The 24771-nt window shown below is 57.6% G+C and overlaps 2 protein-coding genes across 4 annotated transcripts; one reads left to right on the forward strand and one right to left on the reverse strand.

Moving 5' to 3' along the window:
- Positions 1-3061: 3061 nt before the first annotated feature.
- On the forward strand, positions 3062-19321 carry LOC100713505 (ATPase family AAA domain-containing protein 3). 3 transcript variants are annotated; one of them, XM_063235254.1, is made up of 16 exons: positions 3062-3079; positions 7981-8057; positions 8470-8571; positions 8768-8827; positions 9387-9456; positions 10119-10284; positions 10507-10576; positions 11972-12127; positions 12349-12405; positions 12599-12724; positions 12821-12945; positions 13482-13533; positions 13752-13822; positions 14363-14530; positions 15428-15536; positions 18836-19321. In XM_063235254.1, the coding sequence occupies exons 2-16, from the start codon at positions 8013-8015 to the stop codon at positions 18992-18994; spliced, it is 1536 nt and encodes a 511-aa protein (XP_063091324.1). In that variant the 5' UTR covers positions 3062-3079; positions 7981-8012; the 3' UTR covers positions 18995-19321. The 3 variants fall into 3 exon arrangements, 2 of the variants coding, with proteins under 2 accessions (XP_063091324.1, XP_003461594.1); XR_010042833.1 differs by lacking the exon at positions 3062-3079 and adding an exon at positions 3509-3817 and having other exon boundaries at positions 14363-14477; XM_003461546.4 differs by lacking the exon at positions 3062-3079 and adding an exon at positions 3515-3817.
- A 75-nt stretch (positions 19322-19396) lies between these two features.
- Positions 19397-24196, reverse strand: Tmem240 (transmembrane protein 240). Its single transcript, XM_003461511.4, has 4 exons — positions 23922-24196; positions 23569-23675; positions 20140-20348; positions 19397-20070 (listed from the first exon to the last, which is right to left on the reverse strand). The coding sequence occupies exons 1-4, from the start codon at positions 23976-23978 to the stop codon at positions 19922-19924; spliced, it is 522 nt and encodes a 173-aa protein (XP_003461559.1). The 5' UTR covers positions 23979-24196; the 3' UTR covers positions 19397-19921.
- Positions 24197-24771: the final 575 nt, after the last annotated feature.

A 24771-nucleotide genomic window follows, 5' to 3' on the forward strand; every position in this document is an offset into this window, starting at 1 on the left:
CTGGCAGGCCCTGTATCCAAGGTGGCACTGCCACAAGCTAAGTGTTTTGCATTCGTGATGTATGTGTGACGATGATGTGACAGGGCATTGTGCTGTGGCTCCACAGTTCTATGAGAGCCTGATGCCTGAGGCTACTTCCTGAGATCACCGTGAGCTTTCCAGTGTGTACCTGGATAGGAGAAAGGTTTGGATATGGTTGCTGTGACTGAGACCAGAAAAGTGACAAGGCTGTGCCCCCATGTGGCCAGGGGGAGGGCTGGGAGGATCTTGGCCCAGTGAGGAGACCACAAGGACAGCTGTCACAGGGGCCAGCAGCCAGCTTCTGTGGTTGTTTCTACTCTGAGACCCGGGCTTGTAGAACACAGTGGCAGGGATGTCATCAAGACTGCAGTCAGACCGGCCCAGCAGATCCTGGGTAGCAGAAGGGCTGTTGAACTCCATGGCCACATCAGGTGTCCAGTCCTTGAAGCTCTCAGGACAAAGGTGTTTATGAGATGACCATGTGACCTCTGGGAAATAGGGTGTCTAGGTTTGGGCTGTGCAGCCAGGGACACTAAGCCTGGCCCATCACCACTCAGGAATAGAGCTTTTTCCACTGTGACAGTGGTCAGGTCCCCAGTCCAGAGCCAGGGAGAGAAGTCAGTGTGGTACAATGGAAACTCTTGACATGAGCAAATTGGAAGTGCAAAAGCTTTGTGAAAAAGTATTTTCTGCATCTTTTAAGACAAGAATGTGATCCGTCCTGGAGGTGAGTATGGTGAGGTGGGAATGCCTGGGGGACCCTGATCCAGGGGTCCCATCCTGGACAAGAGGCCCTAAGGTGAGGGGGGCTCAGGTCCCATGAGCAGGGGGACTGTTGCCCCCAATACTAACAGTTCGAATGTCAGAAATGTTAATGAGTCACTGGTGAGCCCTCCATACCAGTCTGAAGCTGTTGAAGAAGAGGGATCCCTGATGTCATCAGGGTGGGGTTTGGGGACAGGCACAGGAGAGCAACAAGTGGTGGAACCCCTACCAAAGCCTACAGCAGCGATGACTCAGAGGCCACAGCTCTGGTGCTGCAGGTGTGGGGGACACAGGATTTCCTAGGGAAGGGCAAGATCCAGGGCTACTCTATTGCCTGAGCTATTGGCCCCTGGCCACTACCTTGTCCACTCCAAGGCCAGCCACACCACCATGAGGGCATGCTGGGGATGATAGGGGGGATCAGCAGAGGATTCTGGTGGGCTGGCACACCAGGTGGCTATGACTTTGGGTTAGCAGATGAGCTACTCAGTCATAGGTACAAGCTTTGGGTTCTGACCTAGATCACTACAGTCCTGAGCCCAGCAGGCATCATGTCTCCCCTGAACTACCACCTTTTGGGAGAACTGGCACATGCTGCAGGTCTCAGGAGCCTTACAAGAGCTGGGATCCCTCTTTGGTACACATAGTGAAGACTAACAGCCCAAGGACACAACCTTGAGACCCACAGGAGATGGCACCTACTAGCAGGCATGGAGGCAGCCTGCAGACGAGGAAAAGTAAGAAAAAGAAAGGCCCACCCAGCTGTCTGGGCCCAGGTCACCTGTAATTTCTGCAGTCTTTCTTGCAGGTTTTCAATGCTGGAAGATCCCTAGTATGTGTTTGGAGGGTTAGAAGGGAGCCTCAAGAGCAGAGAGCTTCATACATATCTGTCCATTTGATGAATGTACCCTGGGCAAAAAAGTCTGTTGTAGTTTTCTCCTACCTCATTGTCTTGAGGAGGGGTATGTCTGTCCTCAAAATGGTCAAAGATTTGAAGGATCAAATGTGAGTGGACAAGAAATCCCTTATGTTCCATCAGAGTGTGTGTAGCTCCCGGCTCAGAGGGAGGGGCTATGCTTCTATTCTATTTTTCAATTTATTTTTAAAGCAATTACCAAAATCTTAAAATTGCAATCAGCAGGGGTTTTTTTTGTTTTTTTTCTTCAAATTAAGGCAACTTAAGTAAAACTTCTTTGGGAGATGGTACCAGGGATCAAACTCACAATCTCACACTTGCTGGGAAGACACTGAGCTAAATCCCCAGCCTGGAGTGAAACTCTTAAAGTGCAGAGCTTTATAAAAAACAGTTTGGCAAATGAGTTGTGTGTGGACAGGGGCCCGGGGTTTTTATCCATCCTCCTGGGTGCTGTGCAAGTTGTGGTTTGCAGTGAGTCAATAAATATCTTCACGATGGCCACTAGGAGGCATCCTGCTATTGTTGGGAAACATTTGGTTTTTCTCTTCGTGTGTGACAAACTGAATTACCTCGCAGTTTTGACTTTGTCTTGTTTTCATTCAGGCTAAAAACTTTTCAGAAGCCGGCGCGGCGGTGTTCATTTGTAATCTCAGCTACTCGAGAGGTTGTGAAAGAGGACTGCCAAGGCCAGTACGGGCAAATGTGTAAGAACTCGTCTGAAAAGTTTAAAAAGGTCGAATCCTCAGTGCAAAAAAGAGAAAGAAAAAAAAAAAAGAAGAAGAAGAAGTTGTCAGTGTACGGAGAAAAGTCATTTTATGTAATTCCAAGAACTAAACCATTTCTGTTAAGAAATCTTGGGACCAAAGACGCAGCCTTTGCCTGTTTTTGACCCTAGGTTCCCGCGCGATGCCCGCGGCCCGTCCTATTGTGCTCTGCCTCCTACGGGTTCGGCGTGCCCGTGTGCCCGAAACAGACTCGTGACTAGCGGGTTTCTAAAGAGAAGGCTCCTAGCGATGGCTTTTTTTTTTTTTTTTTTTGTCTTTTTCATTTTTTATCGGTACCGGGGATCGAACTCATGACCACCTGCTTGCAAGGCAGGTTCCTAGCGATGGCTTTAGGGGCTGCTCCCCTTTTCTATGTTCTGGATTTGTAATGCAGAGTACTGCGCAGCCAGAAGCCTCTGCGATCCGGCGAGCGCGACAGGGAACGTATTGTGACTCCAGGCCCGCCCCTCCATCCCAGTGGCGTTCAGAAGCTTGGCCTGGGACCCTCTGTTTCTCACTCCCCGAGGACCTTCTCTTTGAGCCAGCGCATCGTGGCTCTTAGGTCCAGACCGCGAGAGGTTCCGCGGACCGCGGGGTCACGGCGGAGCCGGAGGTACGTCTCGGGTCGCCGTCTCGCAGTGCCGGGCCTTTCAGTCCACCTAAGGTAATCCACGCCCAGGCCGGCCTAAGTGAGCCCTGAGCTCCAAACCCGCCGCTCCCCTCCCGGTCCGGGACTCAAGGGGGCGGCGACCCGACTCCGCGCGTCTTGGAAGTCCGATGCGCCTAAGGCCAGACAGGCTGGGTGAGCGTCCATAGCAACCTGACGGCGCCGTTGCTAAACGAAATTAAGGGTACCCAGGGCGCAAGGATAATTTTGTCCCTGCTCGGCCTCGGTAACCAGGCACCCCCTCCACTCCATAGAACTTGCTCCGCGACGCGCCGACGACGCCAATGGCGTCACTGTCTTCCTGGCCAATCCCAGAGCTTCACGCAGCATGGCCCTCATGGGTCTCCGTTGGCCGGGAGGCAGGGGGGTGTGTGTCGCGTCTGCGCAGTGCCCCTGACCACTGGTTGGTCGCGCGTGGCTGCTGCTCTGAACCGCGCAAGTCGCCTCGTGTTGGGTCCAGTGGCGCGCGGCGACCGACCATGTCGTGGCTATTTGGCGTCAACAAGGGCCCCAAAGGCGAGGGCACAGGGCCTCCATTGCTGTTGCCGCCCACACCACCTGGGGCTGAGGGAGGCGGCGACCGTGGCGCTGGAGACCGGCCGGCGCCCAAGGACAAATGGAGCAACTTTGACCCGACGGGCCTGGAGCGCGCGGCCAAGGCGGCGCGCGAGCTGGAGCACTCGCGTGAGTGAAGTGGGGGGTGGTCGGGAGCGCCTTCGGGGCCAGCGACTGAGTGGCTGTCTGCAGCCCTGTTTTGCAAGTGAGCCACCTGGCCCAGGAGTCCACGGAGCAGAGCCATCTTGTGTGCCGAGGGTCGAGTCGTGTCACTTTCTTGCACTTTTTAGCTGTCGCGAACGCGGCAAATGAGGCCGGTTTAGAGGGCGTTTCGGAATTTCAGATTCCTGTGCCTTGCCGGGCCAGGTCTTCAGTTACTGCGAAAACTGGGGTCTTTTGCACCTGCCGCATCCACGTGGAGCAGGCCAAGGCGTGGCCGAGTCGGGAGATGACCGTGTGTGGTTGTTGGTAGAAATTTTCCTTTGAACTGTGGAAGGGTATTTGAGTTTTCCGTTTTTAACAAGAGTATAGTAGATTTTACATTTACCAGTGAAAACGTTAGCAGTCCGGTGAGTGGGGGGGGGGGCAGATCTGTAAAAGCTCAGGCTGAGGGTATTGGGCGGGGTTGATGATCACCCTGAACTGGGACTCAGCACCAACTGTCAGACTTTCGTTAAGCCCAGGTCTCTGCCCCAGTGTTCCTTTCTCCTGTGCAGGTTCTACGATTTGTATTAATGTGTAGTTTTAAGAGTTTAGGAACCTGGAATGTAGAAGGTGCTGAATAAATACTGACTGAAAAAATACAATGTATCTTGAACGTCTATTTAAACGTGGCCTCTCTTTTAAAGGAAGATCCTCTTACAAAGCCTTGGTGTGAAGCAGGTACAGGTACAGGATCTGGTGCTTCTTGTCTTATACCTCTGCTCTTCCCCAGGAGGCTGTAAGAACATCTTGGGTAATAATCTCCAGCTTGGCTAGCTCTCAGATCTCCCGAGGGACATTTCAGAGCATTCAAATTTGGGCTCAGGGTAACATGTCTCCGCCTCTGAAAAAAGAGGGTCTTATGTCTGTAGGCTGGCTTTGGACTCACTATGTAGCCCAGCCTTGCCTCAAACTCGCTGTGATCATTCTGCCTCAGCCTTTCCACTGCTGGGATTACTGGGCATGCCACCATGCTGGGCACATACTTAATTTTTTAAAACGACTTCTGTGGTAGAGGCCAACCTTGAACTTGCTATGTAATTCAGGCAGACTTTAAAACTGCCCTGCCTTAGCCTCTGAAGTGCGGGAATCTCAGATATGCATCATCATGTCTGCCTACTTTTGAGGCTGGGGCAAGTAATTTTATAGGTAATTCATTAAGTTTGCTAGGTTAAAAAAAAATGTTCATGGTAGTGGTACTGTAATTGAGCCCAGGGGCCTTTGCACTAGGCTATATCCCTAGCCCACTTTTTATTCTTTATTTTGAGACAGGGTTTAAGTTACCTTGGGTAAGCTTGATTTCACTGTCCTCTTGGGATTACAGGTATGCACTACCATGCCTGGCCACTAGATAATTTTAATGTTTAGGTTGGAAAGGAAAACAGTGGGTGGGCTTCAGGCATCTCAGATGGCAGACCGTGGACCGAGATCATGTTACAGGACACTTTCATATACCTTTTCTAGGATTTTTGCCTGCTATCCTTGCCCAGCCGGGCATGATGGTACATGCCTGTGATCCTAACACTAAGTAGGCTGAGGCAGGAGGATCACTGCAAGTTTGAGGCCAGCCTGGGCTACATAGTGAGTTCAACACCAACCTGAACTACATAGCAAAACCCTGTCTCAAAAAAGAAAAAAATAAGCCCAAAATCTCAATGTGGATCTTGGCTCTTCACCCCCAACTCCAGGTAGTTTTACAGAGGCCTGTGGTGGTGGCATGGCACCGCAGGGAGCAGCCCTGCTGTCCTCTACATCCTGCTTCTGAGTTGCTCTCCAGCCTTCTGGAGCTCTGGCCTCGGAACTTCTCTGCTGAGACTTGTGCCTTGGCCTGTGCTCCTTCTGGCTGCACCCTCTTTACCTGTCTGGTGGGCCCTCCTGTGGATTCTGTCCCAGGGGCACTGCATTTTGATTCCTGCCACCCTCCCTGGCTTCATGCTGGCTGGGTTTCTCCTAGTCTTCCTGACTCCAAACTTTCTCACATTGTCCACCTGACAGCTCCTCTGAAAGTGTGTCCTCTCTGTCCTCCTGGTTCGGGAGGCTCCTCTATGCCCAGCCTTCATGCAGCAGCTGTGTTTTGGTCAGCATCCTGTCAACTCCATTACCTTCTCCCGGCCAGTGGGAGCTGTCTTCAGCAGCACTTCTGCCAGCCTGACCACCTGTTCTGCTGGCCTGGTGCTGCCTTGTTCCCAGGGTCTCCCAGGCCCTACCAGTGTGGGCCCCTGAGAGCACTGTCTATGAGTACTGAGTGCACAGCTCCTGGGGCGGGGTGGTCTCGGGTGGTGAGTCATCACTGGTCAGTTAAGTTACAGCTTGTTACTCTCAGGGGTCACATGGGTCCCAAGGCTGGGCTGAAGATTACCTGCTTTCTGTGATTTCAGTCTCCCCAGAGAGTTACAAGTATTATAAGGAAATGATCTCGGAGTTAACAGAGCTGTCCAAAGGTCACATCAATAGTACACAGGGCAGGGACTGGGGATTTAACTCAGTGGCATAAGTGCCTACCTGGTAAGCGTGAGGTTGTGAGTTCAATTCCCTGTACAAAAAAAAAAAAAAAAAAAAAAAAAAGTACACAGGCCATCTGGGATTTGGCCTCAGCTTTGTTGAACCATGACATCCTTATTCCTGTCTACCATGCTGGGACAAGAGTCTGGGAGCTACTGTCCCCTTCCCTTCCTGGGGGTCCATATGCCTGTGTGGCAAATGTGGCAGGCTTGTACCTTCCTGCAACTTCTCCTCAGGGGCAGGGCCTTCTGTCATCTGTTCTGGTCACCAGAGAGTGGAACTTATAGGGTGTTGGCTCTGAAGGTCCTTCCTGAGCACTGACCTGTGGCTGTTGGCCAAGTCTGTGCCGTGTGGGCTCTGTCAGTGGCAGGCTGGCTCTGGTGTCAGTTCAGTCTCCCGACTGGGTGTCAAGCCCATGACCTGTGTTGTCAGCTCCAGTCCTCAGCGAGTTGCTGAGGTTGGAGGGTGGTTCCTTCTGACCCCGTGGGCTTGGAAAAGCAAGGTCAGCAGTGGGCATAAGCACAAGGCAGGGAGGGGCTGGGGATTTAGCTCAGCAGCATAAGTACCTGCCTTGTAAGCAGGCAGTCGTGAGTTCGATCCCTGGTACCAATAAAAAGGAAAAGACAAAAAAAAAAAAAAAAAAAAAGAACAAGACAGGGACACTGTGACATAAGGCTGGGCTCCCAAGTGATTGCCACCCTTGCCATGTTTTTGTGCACTGGAAGATTTTCGTGGTGCAATATTAGGAATGGGGAGTTGTCAGACCCTGAAGTGGAGGCCTCTTCAGCTAGGAGAGGGCCAGGATCAGGTGTTGCTCCAGAACATCTGAATGTTGACAAGTGTCAGTTTTGCCCCATGGAACACATAGAACATATTTGTAACATATGTTTATAAGCCCAGGGCTATTGGCTTATGTGTGGTTTAATTCTTGCCTTTATTTAATTTTTTTGCAACACTGGGGATTGAACCCACAGCCTCATATGTGCTAGGCACAGTCTATGACCTAGCTACATTCCCAGCCCTTTTAATGGGTCTTTTTTTTTTTAAATCGGTACCCGCGATCAAACTCAGGACCCCGCACTTGCAAGACAGGCACTTATGCCGCTGAGCTAAATCCCCAGCCCTGATGGGTCTTGCAAAGTGGGCCAAGCTGGTCATCCTGCCTCAGCCTCCTGAGTAGCTGGGATTGAAGGCATCTCCCATGGCTCTGGCTTTCTTTAAATCTCTTTCATGCTTTTTTGTACCTGTCTGTGCTCATTAGCAGACCAGTGATAATGGATGTAGAAGCTGAAGAAAAATGTGTGTAACCTGAATGACAAAAGTGCCTCCAGCCAAAGCCCCTCTTTGTGTCTTGTTGGGAAACTCACCACTGCAACCTTGCTCTGTACTGCCTGGCATAGGGGCCTTCTGAGGGGGTACCCCACAATGGGATGATCCCTAGGCTGACAACAGGTCCTGCTGTGCTCTCTGTTAGGAGTGGGGAATTATTTCCCTGGGTTGTGATGTTCAGGTGAGACTGGTTTCTCAGAAAGCCCTGGGCAGAGCCTTGGTGGGTCTGGAGTCTCAATGCCCTCTCTGCTGCCCTGCAGGCCATGCCAAGGAGGCACTGAGTCTTGCACAGATGCAGGAGCAGACACTGCAGCTGGAGCAACAGTCCAAGCTCAAGGTGAGCTGCAGGACATGGCAGGGAGGAAACCCAGCCCAGGACCCCATCCCTCATTGATTGCCGCTGGGCTGCAGCCAGCTGCTACAGAGCCTCCAGGGGGGCCTTCCTATGGCAGGGATCTTTTATCAGGTTCCTGCCTCACCTCTCTGCACCAGCCCAGCTCTCCATGCGAGAGCAGGCTGTACCCTCTGCCTTTGGCAGTGGCCAGTGCCCCTTGGCACAGTCTGTCCTGGAGTGCTCCTGCTTCTTGGGGGTCCATGGGGGTCTGGTCCTCCCAGTGTGGCCCAGTTTGGTGTGTGTGGAGTTGGTCCAGGCTGATTTCTGCCCTACCTGGGCCTGCTGGGAAGCCCGGATGGGTGAACAGGGATGCACTGGAGAGAGCCTCATGGGGACGGGGTGCCCGTGTCCCCAGGAGTATGAGGCCGCTGTGGAGCAGCTCAAGAGTGAGCAGATTCGTGTGCAGGCTGAGGAGAGAAGGAAGACCTTGGCCGAGGAGACGCGGCAGCACCAGGCGGTACGGGTGCAAGGGGCCGTGAATGTGGGAGGCCTGGTGGGGTGTGGCTGGGTCTCCACTGACTGGGTCTCCCAGGTATCTGCTTTAGGTGGTGCCCAGAGCTCCTAGCAGATTTTAATGGGGCGCCCAGTCAAGGTGGTTCAGACTTAGCTTCTGACCATCCAGAGGCTTCTTCTCACTGTTCCTGTCTTCCCAGAGGGCCCAGTACCAGGACAAGCTGGCCCGGCAGCGCTATGATGACCAGCTGAGGCAGCAGGTAAGGGGCAGTTAGGGGCTGGTCCTGGGTAGACACCTGGACTGTGTTGCCAGTGGTGGCTGCTGTCCTGGGGAACCCTTGGACACAGAGCCACACGCACGTGTGTGTCTGGATGACATGTAGCCTTTGGCTGTTCTGACAAGTGTCTCCAGGTGACTGACCATTGAGGGCAGTGGCTGCTGAATAAGACCAGGGGACAGTCCCCTGCCCAGTGTCCTCCTGTTAGGCCCAGCCTCAGTCCATGGGGCCTAAGATGAAACTGCCAAACGTTTTAGCTGCAGGGTTGGGCAGTGACACCTGTAGGTTCTGTGTGGTGGCCACACTTGTGACGCTGCTGTACAGGCTGCATCTACTTGGCGGGGGGTCCTGAGGTTACCCCTTTGGTCAGCCTGTAATGGGCCAGAGTCAGATACCTGCAACAGTGTGGATGCTGTAGGCTCTTTACATTCCCGGAGAAGGCAGGGTCCCTCCGGGGAGCAGATTTCCCAGGCCAGGGGAGCTGCGGCCTTGCTTGGTGGTGTGCTCTGATTTTACTTTTCCCTTTCTCCCTGGTTTTTAGCAACTTCTCAATGAGGAGAATTTGCGGAAACAGGAGGAGTCAGTGCAGAAGCAGGAGGCCATGCGGCGAGGTAGAGGTCACCGGGGGTGGCAGAGGTGACTGGGGTGAGCGGGGGCCCTTCCTGGGTGTTCTAGGTGTTCTGAGGCCTGAGGTCCCTCTCACAGGGGTCCCTTGTAGCTCCGCTCCTGCAGCTTGGAGTCCTGCCTGGAGTCTGTGTTGTAAACAGACCACACTGTCAGCTTTGTGTGCACTTCTGCCCCATAGCCTAGATGCGCATTTCCTGGCCCTGACACTTGTGGTGACCATCGGTAGTGCTTTGTGGTGGCCTTGGGATTGTCCCTTGGTGTTTGCAGTTAGTGGTGATAAGCTGGTGTCAGTGTGTCCCACAGTTTTTGTGTTTCAAAGTCAGTGGGTCCTTTGCAATTTGGTGTTTTGTTTCTTCAAACATCGTCCGGAAGGGCTGCTGGGCAGGAAATGTGGTTCTGGGATGGTAGAACCTTGCTGGGCATGTGCAAGGCTCGGGGATCAGTCCCCAGCACCCCCTTCCCCAGCATAGCAATCCTGAGGAGGGCCATCGCTCCTGGTCCAGCACTGCTTCAGAGGCCTCTCTCCACGCCGGTACTTTCTGGGGTGTGGTCTGCTGACGTGGACCCTCCGCAGTCCGCGGCTGCAGTGCAGGCAGAGGCCTGTGTGCCCTGGACTGAGTTCTGTACCCTGCCGCCTCCTGGGCAGCCACCGTGGAGCGGGAGATGGAGCTGCGGCACAAGAACGAGATGCTGCGTGTGGAGGCAGAGGCGCGGGCCCGGGCCCAGGCAGAGCGTGAGAATGCGGACATCATCCGTGAGCAGATCCGCCTGAAGGCCGCAGAGCACCGCCAGACGATCCTGGAGTCCATCAGGTGCGGCCACGGCGGTGCACTGGGCCTGCTCCCAACCCGTGGGGCCTAGGTGTGGCCACTGGATGCCCCAATCCATGTGTTGGGGGCAGCTCTGGGGGCCGCTGCCCGTCCCAGCAGGTCTTTTGTGTGCCGACATTTGGGCCACTGGGGTTGTACCCTTGACTGTGCTGGGTGTGCTCAGGCCCCCAGTTCCTTAGTTGCATGGCTCTTCTCCCCCTGCAGGACAGCTGGCACCCTGTTTGGTGAAGGATTTCGTGCTTTTGTGACTGACTGGGACAAAGTGACAGGCACGGTATGCACCATGTGTCCCTGGTGTAGGCTGGGGCCCTTGCCTTGCCTCCACCCTGTGCCCTGAACACTGCCCTGGTGAGGTATCCTAAAAGATGGCCCCCTTCTACTCCTCCTGTCCACCGCTGGCTGGACCTGAGGCTCTCGGGAGTCTGGGACAGTCCCTCATCTATGTTCTGGTGGCTTCTAAAGCATGGGTCTCTTTACCTCATTTCACCAATACTGGGGGTCCAGCCACCTGTCACTGTGCCCCATCCTTCGCCCATGAGACCAGCTTACCCTAGAGCATGGGCTATGTGCATGAAAGCCCCAATACCACCTGCAACCCAGGAGCCATCCTGGGTCCTGGCCACCAGTGCATGAGCCTCTTGGGGCAAACCACGGTCTGCTGTGGCCTGGCTATCTCAGTGGCCTCCAGTCCAGGGGCCAGAGGACAGACAAGGAGGGGGAGTGCATGTCCAGTGTCCTGGGAGATGGAGCCAGGACCTTCTACCCTGGCTTCAGCAGGAGGGACAGAAGTGGGCCTGGCAGGCCTCCCGCCGGAGACTAGCTATCACTCATGGCCATGATCAGTACCCCTGGGCAGAGGGAGCCAGCATCCTCTTAAGTGTGAGTGCATATCACGGTGCGGCTGCTGCCAGCAGTGATAAGAAACACGGCCTGCCTCAGCCCCACTTTTCTTTTTGTTTCTTTGAGACAAGGCCTCTCTGTAAGCTTAGGCTGGCCTTGAATTCATGGAGATCCCCTTGCCCCAGCCTCTTGAGTGCTGGAATTATAGGCTTGTGCCATCATACCTGGCTTTATTTTGTTTTTGATATTGGGGATTGAAATACTGAGCTATATCCCCAACCCTTAGATTTTTCTTTTTTGTTTTTTGGAGACAGGGTCTTCCAGAGTCACTCATTTGCCCAGGCTGGGCTGGAGCTTGTGATCAGCCTGTCTCAGCCTCCCAGAACGCTAACGTTATAGGCATGCACACCACACCCAGCTGAATCTTCTTTGCGTCTCCTCCTCATTCCCATTGTGATTTGTGTGGTGTAGGTTGGAACCTGCCCTACCTATGAGGCAAGCGCTCACACTGGGTGGCTCCTGCAGCGCCCATGGGGCTCCCTTCCCACATCACACGGTGGTGAGGAAGTTCGGGGTGTGCGTGACCAGTGTTCACAGGAGTCCATGAGGGAGTCAGCCTCGTTTTCTGGGACAAAGTATAATAATGTCTCACACGGGAAAGCCGGGCAGGGGTGGCCTGCAGGTTCACGAGGCACTCAGAGGAGATCCTCCCTGACTTGCTGCCCCAGGAATGCATGCACGCCGTGCTGGGGACTCAGCCAGGATCCAGTCCCAAGGCTGAAGGAGGGGTGGTGTGTGCTGCTCACCGGTGACTGCCTGTCTGCTTCAGGTGGCAGGACTGACGCTGTTGGCTGTTGGAGTCTACTCTGCCAAGAATGCTACCGCTGTTGCTGGCCGGTACATCGAGGCCCGGCTGGGGACCCCATCACTGGTGCGGGAAACCTCACGCATCTCGGTGCTGGAGGCACTGAGGCACCCTGTCCAGGTACCCTGGCCAGGTTGCATCTGCCCAGGAGGAGCTCACCCACCTTCCTTTCCTGTCCTCCTGTGGTCAGGGCACTTGCCCCACAGCCTGCTACTCACATGGGCTGCCTGGGCAGGAGAGCCCTGCACAGATGCCCATCTTCTGGCCCTCATGCCCATGTCCTGGGTGGGGGCAGCAGGCCACTTGCTTGTGTGCCTAGCCAACCCCACTGGTCCCCACAGGTTAGCAGGCGGCTGCTCAGCAGGCCCCAGGATGCGCTGGAAGGAGTCATTCTCAGTGTGAGTCTGGGAGCAGCTGGGGCAAGGGGGGGGTACAGGCTAGGGGGGGACAGCAGCTGCCAGGCACCCAGGCCTTGATTGGGGGCTTTGGCCCCAGAAACCTAGGCCAGCCCCTCAGGGAGCAAGCAATACTTGCGCATCCACGGGTGTCCCCTGCCCCCAAAGCTCTCCCAAACCATGCCTTCCATGGCAGCCCAGCCTGGAGGCCCGGGTACGGGACATCGCCATAGCAACAAGGAACACCAAGAAGAACAGGAGCCTGTACAGGAACATTCTGATGTATGGGCCTCCAGGCACTGGCAAGACGTTGTTCGCCAAGGTAGGGGCCCAATCCAGGCCGTGGTGAGTTGCGGTGGATGTCGGGACAAGAGGGCCCTGCAGGCGAGTGGAACATTGTCGTCCCCTCCCTGCCTAGAAACTGGCACTGCACTCAGGCATGGACTATGCCATCATGACCGGTGGGGATGTGGCCCCTATGGGACGTGAGGGTGTGACTGCCATGCACAAGGTCTTCGACTGGGCCAACACTAGCCGGCGAGGGTAAGCCCCCCAAGCACCCAGGCCTGCTCTCCCCCTCCAGGCTGCAGGACCTCTGGCATCTGAGGACACTGAGGCTGATGCCAGACCAGGGGTAGCTGTGCCATTCTTGCCCGAGTATGCTGGGCTGTTCCTGGGCTGGCTGGGTCCCTCCCTGGGGTGTGTGTGCTAAAGTTTATGTTATACTCAGCTGAGGAGCCAGGGCCCCTAAAGCAGGAAGTCCCTGCAGCCCTTTCTGTGTGGTCTGGCCAGCTTAGCTGCATGAGCTCAGCTGTCCCTCATGTTGTCACCTTCTTGGTTAGTACCTCCCACACTGGCCTTTGTCCTGGGGATCAGATGACCCTGATTGCTGCTGTGAACCCGAGCACCCTTGGGCAGCGAAGACAGAGTCAGTCTGGTCACTGGAGGCTTGACCGGTGCTTTCCTGGGCTAGCATGGTGGCTTCTCACTGGGCACCACCGTGAGCTTCCCAGACAGCTCCCAGGTGCATCCAGAGCCCTGGGGGTGCTCGTGTCCCTCACTGCCCCCCTCATTCACAGCCTCCTGCTATTTGTGGATGAAGCAGATGCCTTCCTCAGAAAGCGAGCAACTGTGAGTACCGGAAGCCTGCGTTGCTGGGGGCTGCGGTGATGCATGGGCTGCTGGGCCTGGGCTGCTATCCAGCTCTCTTTCACTCTGGTTGGGGTCGGTGCCCTGGGAACTTTCCTGACCCAAATGTGCTTTGGAGGCTTGAGCCTGCTTGAAGGGCCATGGTTTCTGCCTACTCAGGTCACTCTCACTGGGGGCTGATGTGGGGCTTCTCCCCACAGGAGAAGATCAGTGAAGACCTCAGGGCCACCCTGAATGCCTTCCTGCACAGAACCGGCCAGCACAGCAGCAAGTGAGGGAACCACCGCTCCACCAGGCAGCGGTTGTGGCTGCCCCTGTCCCCTACCTTCCCAGGGAGGGCCTGGCCTCTCACACTGCAAGGTGTGGCTCCTACAGGCCACACCAATACTACCACACATGACCAGGACTCTGTTGGCAGCTGTCTGTCCCTAAAATCAGGGTCTGGGCTGGGGCTGCACAGTGGGGGAAGTAAGCTCAGGGCACGAGCAGAAAGTAGGGCACTGAGTGCTGCTGAGCTCGGGGTCTGGCAGAATGGGTCCTGCAGTTTTCTAGGCTGAAAAGCTGCAATTGTATATGGGTGTGGTGGCATGCACCTGTAATCCCAGCACTTGGCAGGGTGAGGCAGGAGAACTCCAGGTTTAAAGGCAGCCTGAGGAATGGTGAGACCCATCTTGAGGAACAATAGGTGGCTGAGGGCTGGGAGGGCGGCTCAGTGCAGGCACCCACCTGGCACCTCTCGAGAAGGCAGTGGGTTGTTTCAGGAAGGTCCCAAGGGCTTTGGAGCTGGGCTGCAGCGGTGCTTGTCATGCAGGTTTATGCTGGTGCTGGCCAGTAACCAGCCCGAGCAGTTTGACTGGGCCATCAATGACCGCATCGATGAGATGGTCTGCTTTGCGCTGCCGCGGCGGGAGGAGCGCGAGCGCCTGGTGAGAATGTATTTTGACAAGTATGTTCTTAAGCCAGCCACGGAAGGAAAGCAGTAAGTGTCGGGCCCGCACAACCCTCGTCCGCTGGGGCGTCCTGGGCCCCGTCTGTCCCACACTTTTGCATGTGTCCCTCCCTGGCAGGGACAGCTCTGTGCTGGGCTCCCTGAGGACAGCTGCCCTGTCCACTGTGAGTCCTGACCTTCCTGTTACCTGAAGTTCCTGGGCCACTGGCCTGAAGGAACCTGGGCCCCCGGGTCAGCTTTAGAGGTGATGGCACCATGCCTTCTGGGAGCAGTGAGTGCCCTGGGCCCCGAGGGATGACAGGCCCAGCTCCAAGGCCTGAGCATCCAGTCGCGCTGGGCAGCAGAGGCTGCTGCCGTCCCGTCTCCCCCGCATCCTGACCTACATCCCTCCTGTGCCACACTGTGCCTTTCCCTTCCTTTCTCTCCGCCAGTACTGAGCACACCACCCAGGGCCTCTGCCCTGAGCCGTGTTTTCAGCTTTCTTCATTATAGACCTTGAGACAGGGTCTCACTGAGTTGCCCTGGCTGGGCTCCACCTTATGGGCCTCCCATCTCAGTCCTCCAGAGTGCTGGGGTGACAGGCATGTGTCACCTCCCCTTCTCTGAAGAGGCCGTGACTCTCTGCTCAGCCTGGGCCCCTCAGCTTGGCTCCTGCTCTTCTCCTCCCAGGTGGGGTGGCCTTGGTCAGTGTCACTGCTATAACCCAGGGCTCTGTGGCCCTGCCTCCCTGTCTTTTACTGGGATAGGCGACCTTGGTGAAGGGCTAAGCCCATAACTGTGGGCCACTGCTGGGTGTACGGCCTGGGTAAGGTCTCCAGGCTCCAGGATGAGGGCAAGAGGTACGGGCAGTGGCACAGGGCTGTCTCAGTGTGGCTGCGGCCTTCCTGCCTCGCTTCCGGCCTGTGCCACTTGGAGTTCTTCCGGCAGGCGTCTGAAGCTGGCTGAGTTTGACTACGGGAAGAAGTGCTCTGAGGTCGCCCAGCTAACGGAGGGAATGTCAGGCCGAGAGATTGCCCAGCTGGCTGTGGCATGGCAGGTGAGTCTGAGGCCTGGCCCAGTCTGGATAACAGGATTTGCCCAGAAGGCATCGCCAGGCGCCAAGCAGGTATGTGTGTTGGTCCTCAGCTGTGTAGTAAAAGCTTACTGCAGAGTTAAGGGCCTGGATGCCCACAACCCTCAATGGGCAAGGCTGCCTCACCCTCAGTGTCGCATGGTACAAGGCCAGGCTGGCCTCTTGTTCCCACCCCAAGCCAAAGCACCAGGATGGGAGCCCACTGGGAGGGGTGCTGGTGCTCCCTGGGCTTCGTTTTCATGACATACAGTTGGCCACATCCTTGGGGCCTGCCATGGCCTAGCCACCATGCACAGCAGTGCTGTCCGTGGTATGAGGCTCGGGTTGTTACTTGGACGGCTACTTGGGTTTAAATACTGTAGTCCAGGAATGTGCACGAGTCGGGCTAGGTTAGCTACCATCAGTCCTGTCCTCTGGGGCCAGTGAGGATTGTGCTGTCTCTACAAGTGACAGCACAGGGAGCAGGCAGTGCAGCAAAGTGTAAGCTGCTGAAATGACCAGTTCGTGTTTGCATGGTGCTGGAAGTCACGCCAGAGGGCAGCGCCTGGCTGGTGACGGGTCCTGGGTTTAGGCTTTAACCTCGAGGCATCTTCTGGGGGGGAGGGGGGAGGGCGGAGCAAACTCTTGTGTGTCTGGATGTCACTGCTTTTGTCCCCATCTGCAGATGCCTCGGGTGGCAGGGCTTTGCTGTTAAGGGTCAGGCCACACGCTTGTCATGCTGCCTGTGCTGCAGGCATGGCTGGGGTGGTGCCCTCCCCCTGAGTGACAGCCTGTCCGGCTGGGACCTGTGCTCTGGGCCCCAGGGGTGGGAGCACTGGGTCCTTTCTGCCCCAGGTGAGGGGTGCCCGCCTGCAGCCCATTCCCCTGCTGGGTACCTGCTGTGCACAGGGTGGGCTGCAGGGCTGCCTGGTTACCACTGATTCCCGCAGAGCTGCACTGCCCCCCGAAGCTGTGCCATTTCTCATCCTGTCCTGCTCAGGGCTCTGGTTCCCCTCAGGCCCATCAGTGCCACCCAACTGTGATTCTGGGGTTTTGGTGCAGAACTGCCTTGGCCCTGGCAGTTCTGTCTGGTCGCTTAGATCTACACCCACCTTTAGGAGGGCTGGTCTCTGCCCTGTGCTCTGCAGGTCCCTAGACCCACGCCTGCTGAAGTGCAGCCTCGTCTCCTCTGTACTGAGGTGCGGTGCTAACCACGAGAGCGCTGAGCTAGACCTCCAGCCCTTTTAATGTGATTCCTTTGAAATAGGCTGGGCCTCACTCAGTTGCTCACGTGGGCCTTGGCTCGTGATTCTGCTGTTTTAGCCTCATGGGTGGCTGGGATCATGTACCATTTCACACAGCCTCTTCTTTCCCCAGGCCTGGGACTGGCACCCTAGGGTCCTCTGTCTCCGAGCTGCATCTCCAATCCTTTTTTTTTTTTTTTTTTAATGCCAGGGATCAAACTCATGACTTGGCGCTTGCCAGGCAGGCGCTTATTGCTAAATTGATTGGATAGAACTTTAGCCTGTAGTCCTGCTTCAGCCTCCAAAGGGCTGAGATGACAAGTATAGGGCCACCAGCTCAGGCCCAGCTCTTAAGAGCTTTTTACTTGTTTGTTTTGTGCTGCGCAGAATTCAACCCAGGACCTCACACATGCTGCAGGGCAAGTGCCACACCTCCCAGCTCAACATCTGGATCTTTGAATGTGAACTCAGGATTTCTTTGTTGAGACAGGGTCTCTATATGTAGCTGTCTGGCCTCAAACCTGTGGTGATCCTTCCGCGCCAGCCTCCTGAGTGCCGGGATGACACCTGGCTTGACTCGGAATCTCTGCACAGAATCCTGTCATCTGAGAGCTGTGCCCATCTTCTGCTCATTTTGGACCTGGTGGCTTTTGATCTCTTACTGAGCTCCTCGGCAGAGTGTTGGCACTGGCCAGATAGTGGCACAGCGGGATCCCTGTGTGGCTGCTGACCTGGGAGGGCGGCCGTGGTCCTTTGGAGTGTGTGTGCTCACGTGGGGTTGGGGCCTGCAGCCCTGATGCCACCAAGGGGTCCCGTCTGTTCCTGTGACAGCAAGGAAAGGTGCAGTTTTGCCCGTAGCCTATTCTGTGTAGCTGGGTGGTGTGCAGGTCCTGCCCCTTTGGCATGTGTAACTGAGGGCTTTGCCATCAGTGTCCATAAGGGCCGTTGGTCTGTGGTTTTCTCACATTGACTTTGGTGTCCAGTGGCGCTGGCCATCTGGGATGAATTAAGATGCGACCTTTCCTCCTTGGCTCTCAGGAAGATTCTTCTGGAACTTGCCAGTTGAGGTCAGCAGGCTCTGGGCACACCTTTAAACTCTCTACATCCTTAACATTGCTTATTCATCCACTGACCTGATTCTGAGCCAGTTGCCCTGTGTGCCCAGGCTGGCCTTGAACCCTGGACACAATTGATCCTCCTGCCTCAGTCTCTGGGATTGTTGGGAGTTAGTTACCCTGTATTTAATGTTTTGTTTGTTTAGAGATGGGATCTAGCTGTGTGCGCAGGTTGCCCTTGAACTCTCTGTAGCCCAGGCTGGCCTCAAACTTGTGCTTCTCCTGCCTCAGCCTCCTGAGTGCTGGAACTATAGGTGTGTGCCACCATACTCAGCTAACCTTAGCTTTTTGATAATTTAAGATTTAAAGAAAAGTGGCAAAGCTGGCATGGAGGGTGCTCGTGCTTCCAGCCCTGGCCAGGCCTAGGTGTCACACATGCCCAGCAGGTGTCTTATCACTGCTGGGGCCACTTCCACCTGACCTGCCTGCCCCAGATGCTGTCCAGGACATCCTGCCAGTGCCACTGTCAGCCACTCCTCTGGCTAAGTCTTCTTGTCCCTGTGCCCAGCCTCTCCCTGGGCTGCTGAGTGGCCGCAGGGTCGGGTCCACACCCCGGGGCTGAAGCCAGGCTGGTGGGTGCGGAACATGTCCCCATGCACTTCACTTGCCAGGGTGGCACACCTGGCCTCACAGAGGCTGTGGCAGAGCCCACCCTGGGTGGTTCCATGGCCGCACGCCCTCTGAAGGCTGTGGTCTCTCCTCTGCATCTGTGAAGCACCTGACCTGTGTAGGCCTAGTTGGCCAGAGTCTGATCGCTGTTAGAGGAACTCGAGGCACAGTGGCTGGGACTGGTCCTGGTGTGTCGGGGTCCGAGCAGCAGAAGCCCGAGGCAGCACTGGGGCACAGACTGGCTGTGTTGGCCCCAGGAGCTGCCCCTTGTGTGCATGCTGGGCATGGAACCCTGATTTGCTCCCTCTCTCCCCAGGCCATGGCATACGCCTCTGAGGATGGTGTCCTCACAGAGGCCATGATGGACACCCGCGTCCAGGACACTGTCCTGCAGCACCGGCAGAAGATGCAGTGGTTGAATGTGGAGGGACCCAGCCCTGTGTCCTTGTCAACCGTGCCTGGCCCTGACACCTGACCAGCAGTTCCCTCCTACCAGGGCTGCACTGGTGGCCAGCTCCCATCCCTGCCCTCTGGCTACCACCAGGGAGGAGCAGCAGGCCCTCCCGTGGGAGCCTAGGATGCTTGCCTGAGCAGGGAGCAGGCGAGTGCTGTGGCTGTGACCCACGGTGGCCAGGGGCAGGGACCCCTAGCTGCCTGCCTGGCCAGCTGGACCCTGCCACCCACACCCGGTGGGCAGACCTGGCTGTGGGCAAAAGTGCCGGGCGCTCCATGATCTGCTGCCCATGTGGGGCTGCAGCTGAACCTCTGAATCTAGAATGCAATAAAACTCTGGTGACCCTTGCCCAAGTCTCCAGGCCACGCAGGTTGGGGCGGGCCCATCAGCTCTGGGGTCAGAGATGACTGATGAGGCGGAGGCTGGAGCTTTCTGGAGAATTTACTGGCCAGCAGGGTGGGCTTCACAGTGAGGTGCTGGGATGCTGGGGCACCCCCTCCACGCCCCCCAGCCGCACACGCCCCATGCACATGCTCCCGTGTGCAGACGGCGGCCCACGCCTCCCTCCCTCCAGACCCTGAGGGACAGATGGACAGACAGCGCTTCACAGGAAACAGACAGCAGCCTTCAATTAAACATGGCCTCTCACAGGCACAGCTCTGCCCCAGCCTGTCCCCTGAAGGCCCCCAGATGGCCCCCAGCACCTCCAGGGCGAGGGAGCCAGGCTCCTGCCCCAAGGCTGGCGGCGTCCCCACCCCAGCCCCCACCCGACCCCCTTTATAAAAAGAAGAGGAGACAGCACCTTCCGCTGGACGCACCCGGCAGCCCCAGCCTGGCCAGCCCAGCCCAGGACCCCTGGGCCCAAGGCCGCAGTGCAATCCTGCCCACTGGGCATCCACGAGGTCCCTTGTTTATCCCCACAGCGGCCCCGAGAGTCCTGTGCACGGCTCACAGGTGCCGCGGGCTGGGGTGGCCATTGTGGTAGAGTTTCTGCTTCACGTGCACCATGTTCCCTGCGGGTTCCTCGAAGGGCCTGTGAGGCCGCCGGCCCAGCTCCCGCAGGCTGCACAACTTGGGCAGCCAGGTCCACGAGCCATCTGCGGGGGGACAGGGCGGTCAGGCGCCGGGTGGGCGGGCTGTCCCCGCGGCGGGTGCAAGGCACTCACCGTAGCGCCGGCCGGCCCTCCAGGCGCGCACAGCGCAGTGCAGGACGCCATCCATCCACACAAGGAACCAGCTGATGCAGAAGCCCAGCAGCAGCCCCAACATGAGGTCGATCTCCTGCTTGGTCACATTGTCCGTCACAAAGTAGTTCTCGGAGGCGTCCACCACAGACTGGTCCCCGTCGTATGGGATCACGTAGTGGATATGGTGCCTGCGGGTGGCAGGGTGGGCTGGCACCTCTCTGCAACCTGGGTGTGTTCCCAGGGCACACTGGGGCTCCTGGGAGCCCAGGATGGGCCCAGAGCACAGGGGTCTGCCAGGCTGGATACCACAGCCCGCTGACATGCAGGCCCAGCGGCCCTGCCCAGCCCTACCTGCTTCTGGGTGCTTCATTGCTCGCTATCCTTGTTGGACTGCACCCACCTGAGCCTCTGGTTTCAACTGTGTCCCCATCCACCCCACTTACTGTGCCAGAGGCCTTGACTTCTACACCTCTCTGTGCTGAGGACTGCTTGTTTGTGTGCTGCCCTTGCGTGGACAGGGGTCCAGGCCTGGGCCAAACAGATCTGGCCCTCTCCTTGGTCTGATCACCCAGGACCTCAGCCTCCCACAGGGGGCTCAGGCCACCAGTGCATTAAGGCTCCTGTTCGCCTCCTGTGTCTTATATCACCCTTGGTGGGCATCTCCTGAGAGGGGCAGCCCCAACCACACTGGATACCCTGTTGGGCAGGAGGGCTGCTGCTGGCTCTGTTGCTCGTGGGCCCAGTTCCAGCCAGCCTCTTCTCACCAGCAGCAGGCCTGGAGTGTGCGGGGCTCTCCTGCCACTCAGCTCCTCCTGGCCTCCTCACTGCCCCCACACCCGCCCCACGCTCAGGCTGCCTGTGTCTGCACGTGGGATCCAGATACCTCAGACACATGCTGAAAATAGTTCTGCTCCCTAAACCTGCTTCTGTGTCTTCTCCACACAAAGAGCTATGGCACCTACGCCCCCCACCCCAAAAGGTTTGCCCCAAAGGCAGGAGGGCCTTTGCTGCTGTCCTGGGCCCAGCAGAGGCCACACAGACATCTGAGGTCCTCAAGGCCCAGTCTAATCAGCAGGGCCCCTTCCTTGGCCCTCCAGCCCTCTCTGGGGCTCTGTGCAGTGTGGCAGGCTTGGTGGGCAGGGCTTCAGCTGCCAGCCTTGGCCAGTAGCTAAGGAGTGACCATAATTGACACTTGACAGCTGCTACTTACCCCATCCTGAGTTCAGTAGCCATTCTCCATCATCATGGCAGAAAAGACAGTACTTGTTCTCTGTTCCCTGACAGTCTCACTCGGCAGCCCAGGCCAGCCTTGGACCTGCAGCCCTCCAGCCCCTCACATGCCTGCATTCCCATCCAGAGCAAGGAAAACCTATGGATTACTGCGCAGCTCCAGCCCCAGGAGCGGAAGGGTTGCCCAACTCATCTGTAGTCTTGGCGGCGGCTGTGCCCTGTGCCAGGATTGGGCTGTCCTAACACACCTGGCAGCAGGGCACCCGCTCCCCAAGCAGGGCTTCTGGGTCAAAGGTCATAACCTGTGCACACCTCTAAACCTGGCCACTGCAGCTCTTTGCTCGGATCCTCCTCTTACCTTGAAGCCTGGCCTCTGGGGCTGGCTATAGTATCAGGTCTCCCAGATACAAGGATGCGCAACGTGTACACGTATGTGTGATGGGGACATACATATGTCCCGCCTATGCCACACATGCCATGTGTCCACCTGAGGCCTGATGCATGTTGTGTATACATGCCAGAAACATGCACTGGACACAGCGTGTATACTTGTGGACATGGGCCCAGGGCCCACATCCATGCACTGCACACGCTCCTGGCACGAGCATGGCGTGTGTCACACATGGATGCACGTGCTCAGCTCTGGTACTGCCACCTCCCAGGCTGAGTCACACGCATGTATGTGTGTGCACGGTCACAGATGGTGCCTCTGACGTGCATGCCTCAGCATTGGTTCACACAAGTCTTCCACACCAACTTCACATGAAGGCACATACAAGGCACATGTGCACACTGCACACCTGGGTACACGAGCAGATGGTGGTGGCAATGCATATACGTGTATGCACAGAGGCCCCACGTGCAAACCCATGATGCAGCCAGTGTCTCACGTGTGCTGTGCACTCCACTGTATATTGTCCTGTATACATGTCCTTTGGCACACACATGTATGTCGTCAATATACAAGTCTTTGTAGGATGAAACCCTATATGCAAAAATGTGTACAAAGCACACACATGGAGACACACGCAGGACACTGTCCGCAGCAGGTGTCACTCTCCACGTTCCTGCACACACAACCCTCTACTACAGGTGCCTGCTCTACAGGGGACCAAATGGCTTGGCACGTTTGATGAGGTACACATGCACGCCTGCATACACACACTGAACGTGCCATCACGGGCAGACCCACGCGGATCACAGTACTGTGGCCTGCACATGGTGTGTGTGTCTGGCATTCTCGGGGACTGTGGCCTAGCATGTGCCCACCTGCTGCAAGGGGTCTCAGGCCACTAGGCAGATCAGTGGTTGTGCGCAGGGTTATGTGCTATCACCTGCTCTAACACCTGCACTCTGACACTCTACTCTGAAGCACAGACCTGGGACACATGAGGAGACGTGCAGTGGCCCGGAGACTTACATGCCTGAGCCCAGCGCTGTGATGCAACGGTGCCTGGGAACTCGTGTCTGAGGCTTGAGCGCCCTCCTCGCCGAGCTGTGTGACCTTGGGCAAGTCTACTCTAGAGCTTCTGTCCACTCCCTCACCTGCCTTGCAGTGCCAATGGTCAAGGTGGACACGCTGGTGGGACGGTGTGGGATGAGCGCATGCCCATGTGCACGGGGCGTGTGCGCACATGTATATGCACAGACGGTACACACATGCGCGGCTCATGAGAAGATGTTTATTTAGTACATGGACATACAGACATGCAAGGCCAGGAGACAGGAGATCGCCGGTGGGCGTGGCAGTGGCTGTGACCTTGACTGAGCCAGCCCCTCTCTTGCCTCAGCTCCTCCTCTACCCTGAGGGTCTCGCCCGCGCCCTGCAAGTAGGTCCTGCCCGCCACCGTGATCAGCGCCTAGGTCCGCCAGGGCCTATAACAAGGGCCACGGGCACAGGAGCACCAACAGCCTCTGCTGCCTCAGCCGTGAACCTCCCAGGACCAAGCTTGTGAGGGACCACCACCTGTGCCGCCCAGGCAGCTCTGCCACCAGCCGGAGCCCTGGCGCTGAAGTCACCGGGCGTCCTGACTCGGCAGGCCTCCGTCCCAGAAGACGCCCCTCCCCCAGCGCCAGGCTCCAGGCGCCCGGGTCTAGCGCTGCCCTGCGGCCCGAACCGCGCAGCCCGCCGCTCGTGTGTGATCACGCGTGTTGTACCCGGTGCCGGGGCGCACTCACCGGCCACAGTTGCAGTGGCAGACGCGGTCCTCGCCGCGCAGGTGCGGGAGAATGTAGTTGTGGAAGCGGTCCAACAGCGCGTTCATGTCCATCAAGCACGCGATGGCCTAGAAGAGCCCATGTCCGGTCAGGGGAGAGGTGGACCGGGTTGGAGGGGCAGGGAGGAAGCGTGGGGTGCAAGGAGTGAAGCACGGGGCGCCGGAAGGGGAGCGCGAGGTGCAGGGAGGGAGCGCAGGGCGCCGAAGGCACCCGAGAGAACCGCGCAGGCCGGTAAACAAGGCACCGCGAAGGGGGAGGCGCGCGCGCGGGCGGCGGGGACAGGGGGCGCGCACACAGGAAGCCCCTCCGCTCACCATCACGATCGACGCCCCCAGAACCATGAAGATCATGGTGTTCGCGCTCATGGACATCGGGCGGGGCCGGGCCGGGCCGGAGCGCCGCCCCCCGGCCCCGGCGCCCCCCCGGCCCCGGCCCGATGCTGAGCCCCCGCCGCCTCCGCGGAGGTCAGCGCCACAGCCCCTGCCCAGAGCAGGCGGGGGAGCGGCTGAGACGCGGACGCTCGCTCGGGGTCGCTGCCGCTGCCGGCCGCGCAGCGCTGCGCTCCGCCTTCTGCCCGCCCGACTCCAGCTCGGGCTACCAGGCTCCGAGCGGCCTCGCTCCGTCTATTTCCCCTCCCCCGGCCGCCTGCCTCCGCCTCCGGGAGGGACTTTGCTGCCGCCCCGCCCCACGCTGGCGTGCTCGGAACGCCGGCCCACTGCGCACCGGCGTCCTCCCGCCCTTCCTCGGCCTCAGGTGAGGACACGAGGTGCACCCCCTCCTCCCACTGGGATGCGCGTCCGCGGGCCCGCGAGGTCTTCCGGAGGCCTGGCTGGAAGCGGCCGAGAGCAGGAGCGAGGCTAAGGCGGATGGCACACAGGCCAGCTGGCCGCCCCAAGCCTGGCCCTCCTTGCAGAGGGCAATGACAGTCCGCCGGCTCGAACTGGTCCAGCCCGCCCTGCGTCGTGAGGCGCAAACCCTGCAGCTCGGGATCCCGTCGGTCGGCAGGGCCGGACAGGTGTCCCCGGCTTCTGCACCAAGACACACCGGGAGGGTCGCCTGAAGAACTCGAGGGGCCAAGGATCTCAGCCCCAGACAGTGGGGGCACAGCAGCCCTGGGCAGGGCCCGGGGAGGGAGAGGTATGCGCAGGAATGAGGCCAAGGCAA

The sequence above is a fragment of the Cavia porcellus genome, unplaced genomic scaffold, assembly GCF_034190915.1.
Source record: "Cavia porcellus strain 051 isolate PalLab524CR breed Dunkin Hartley unplaced genomic scaffold, mCavPor4.1 scaffold_25, whole genome shotgun sequence".
NCBI lineage: Eukaryota > Metazoa > Chordata > Mammalia > Rodentia > Caviidae > Cavia > Cavia porcellus.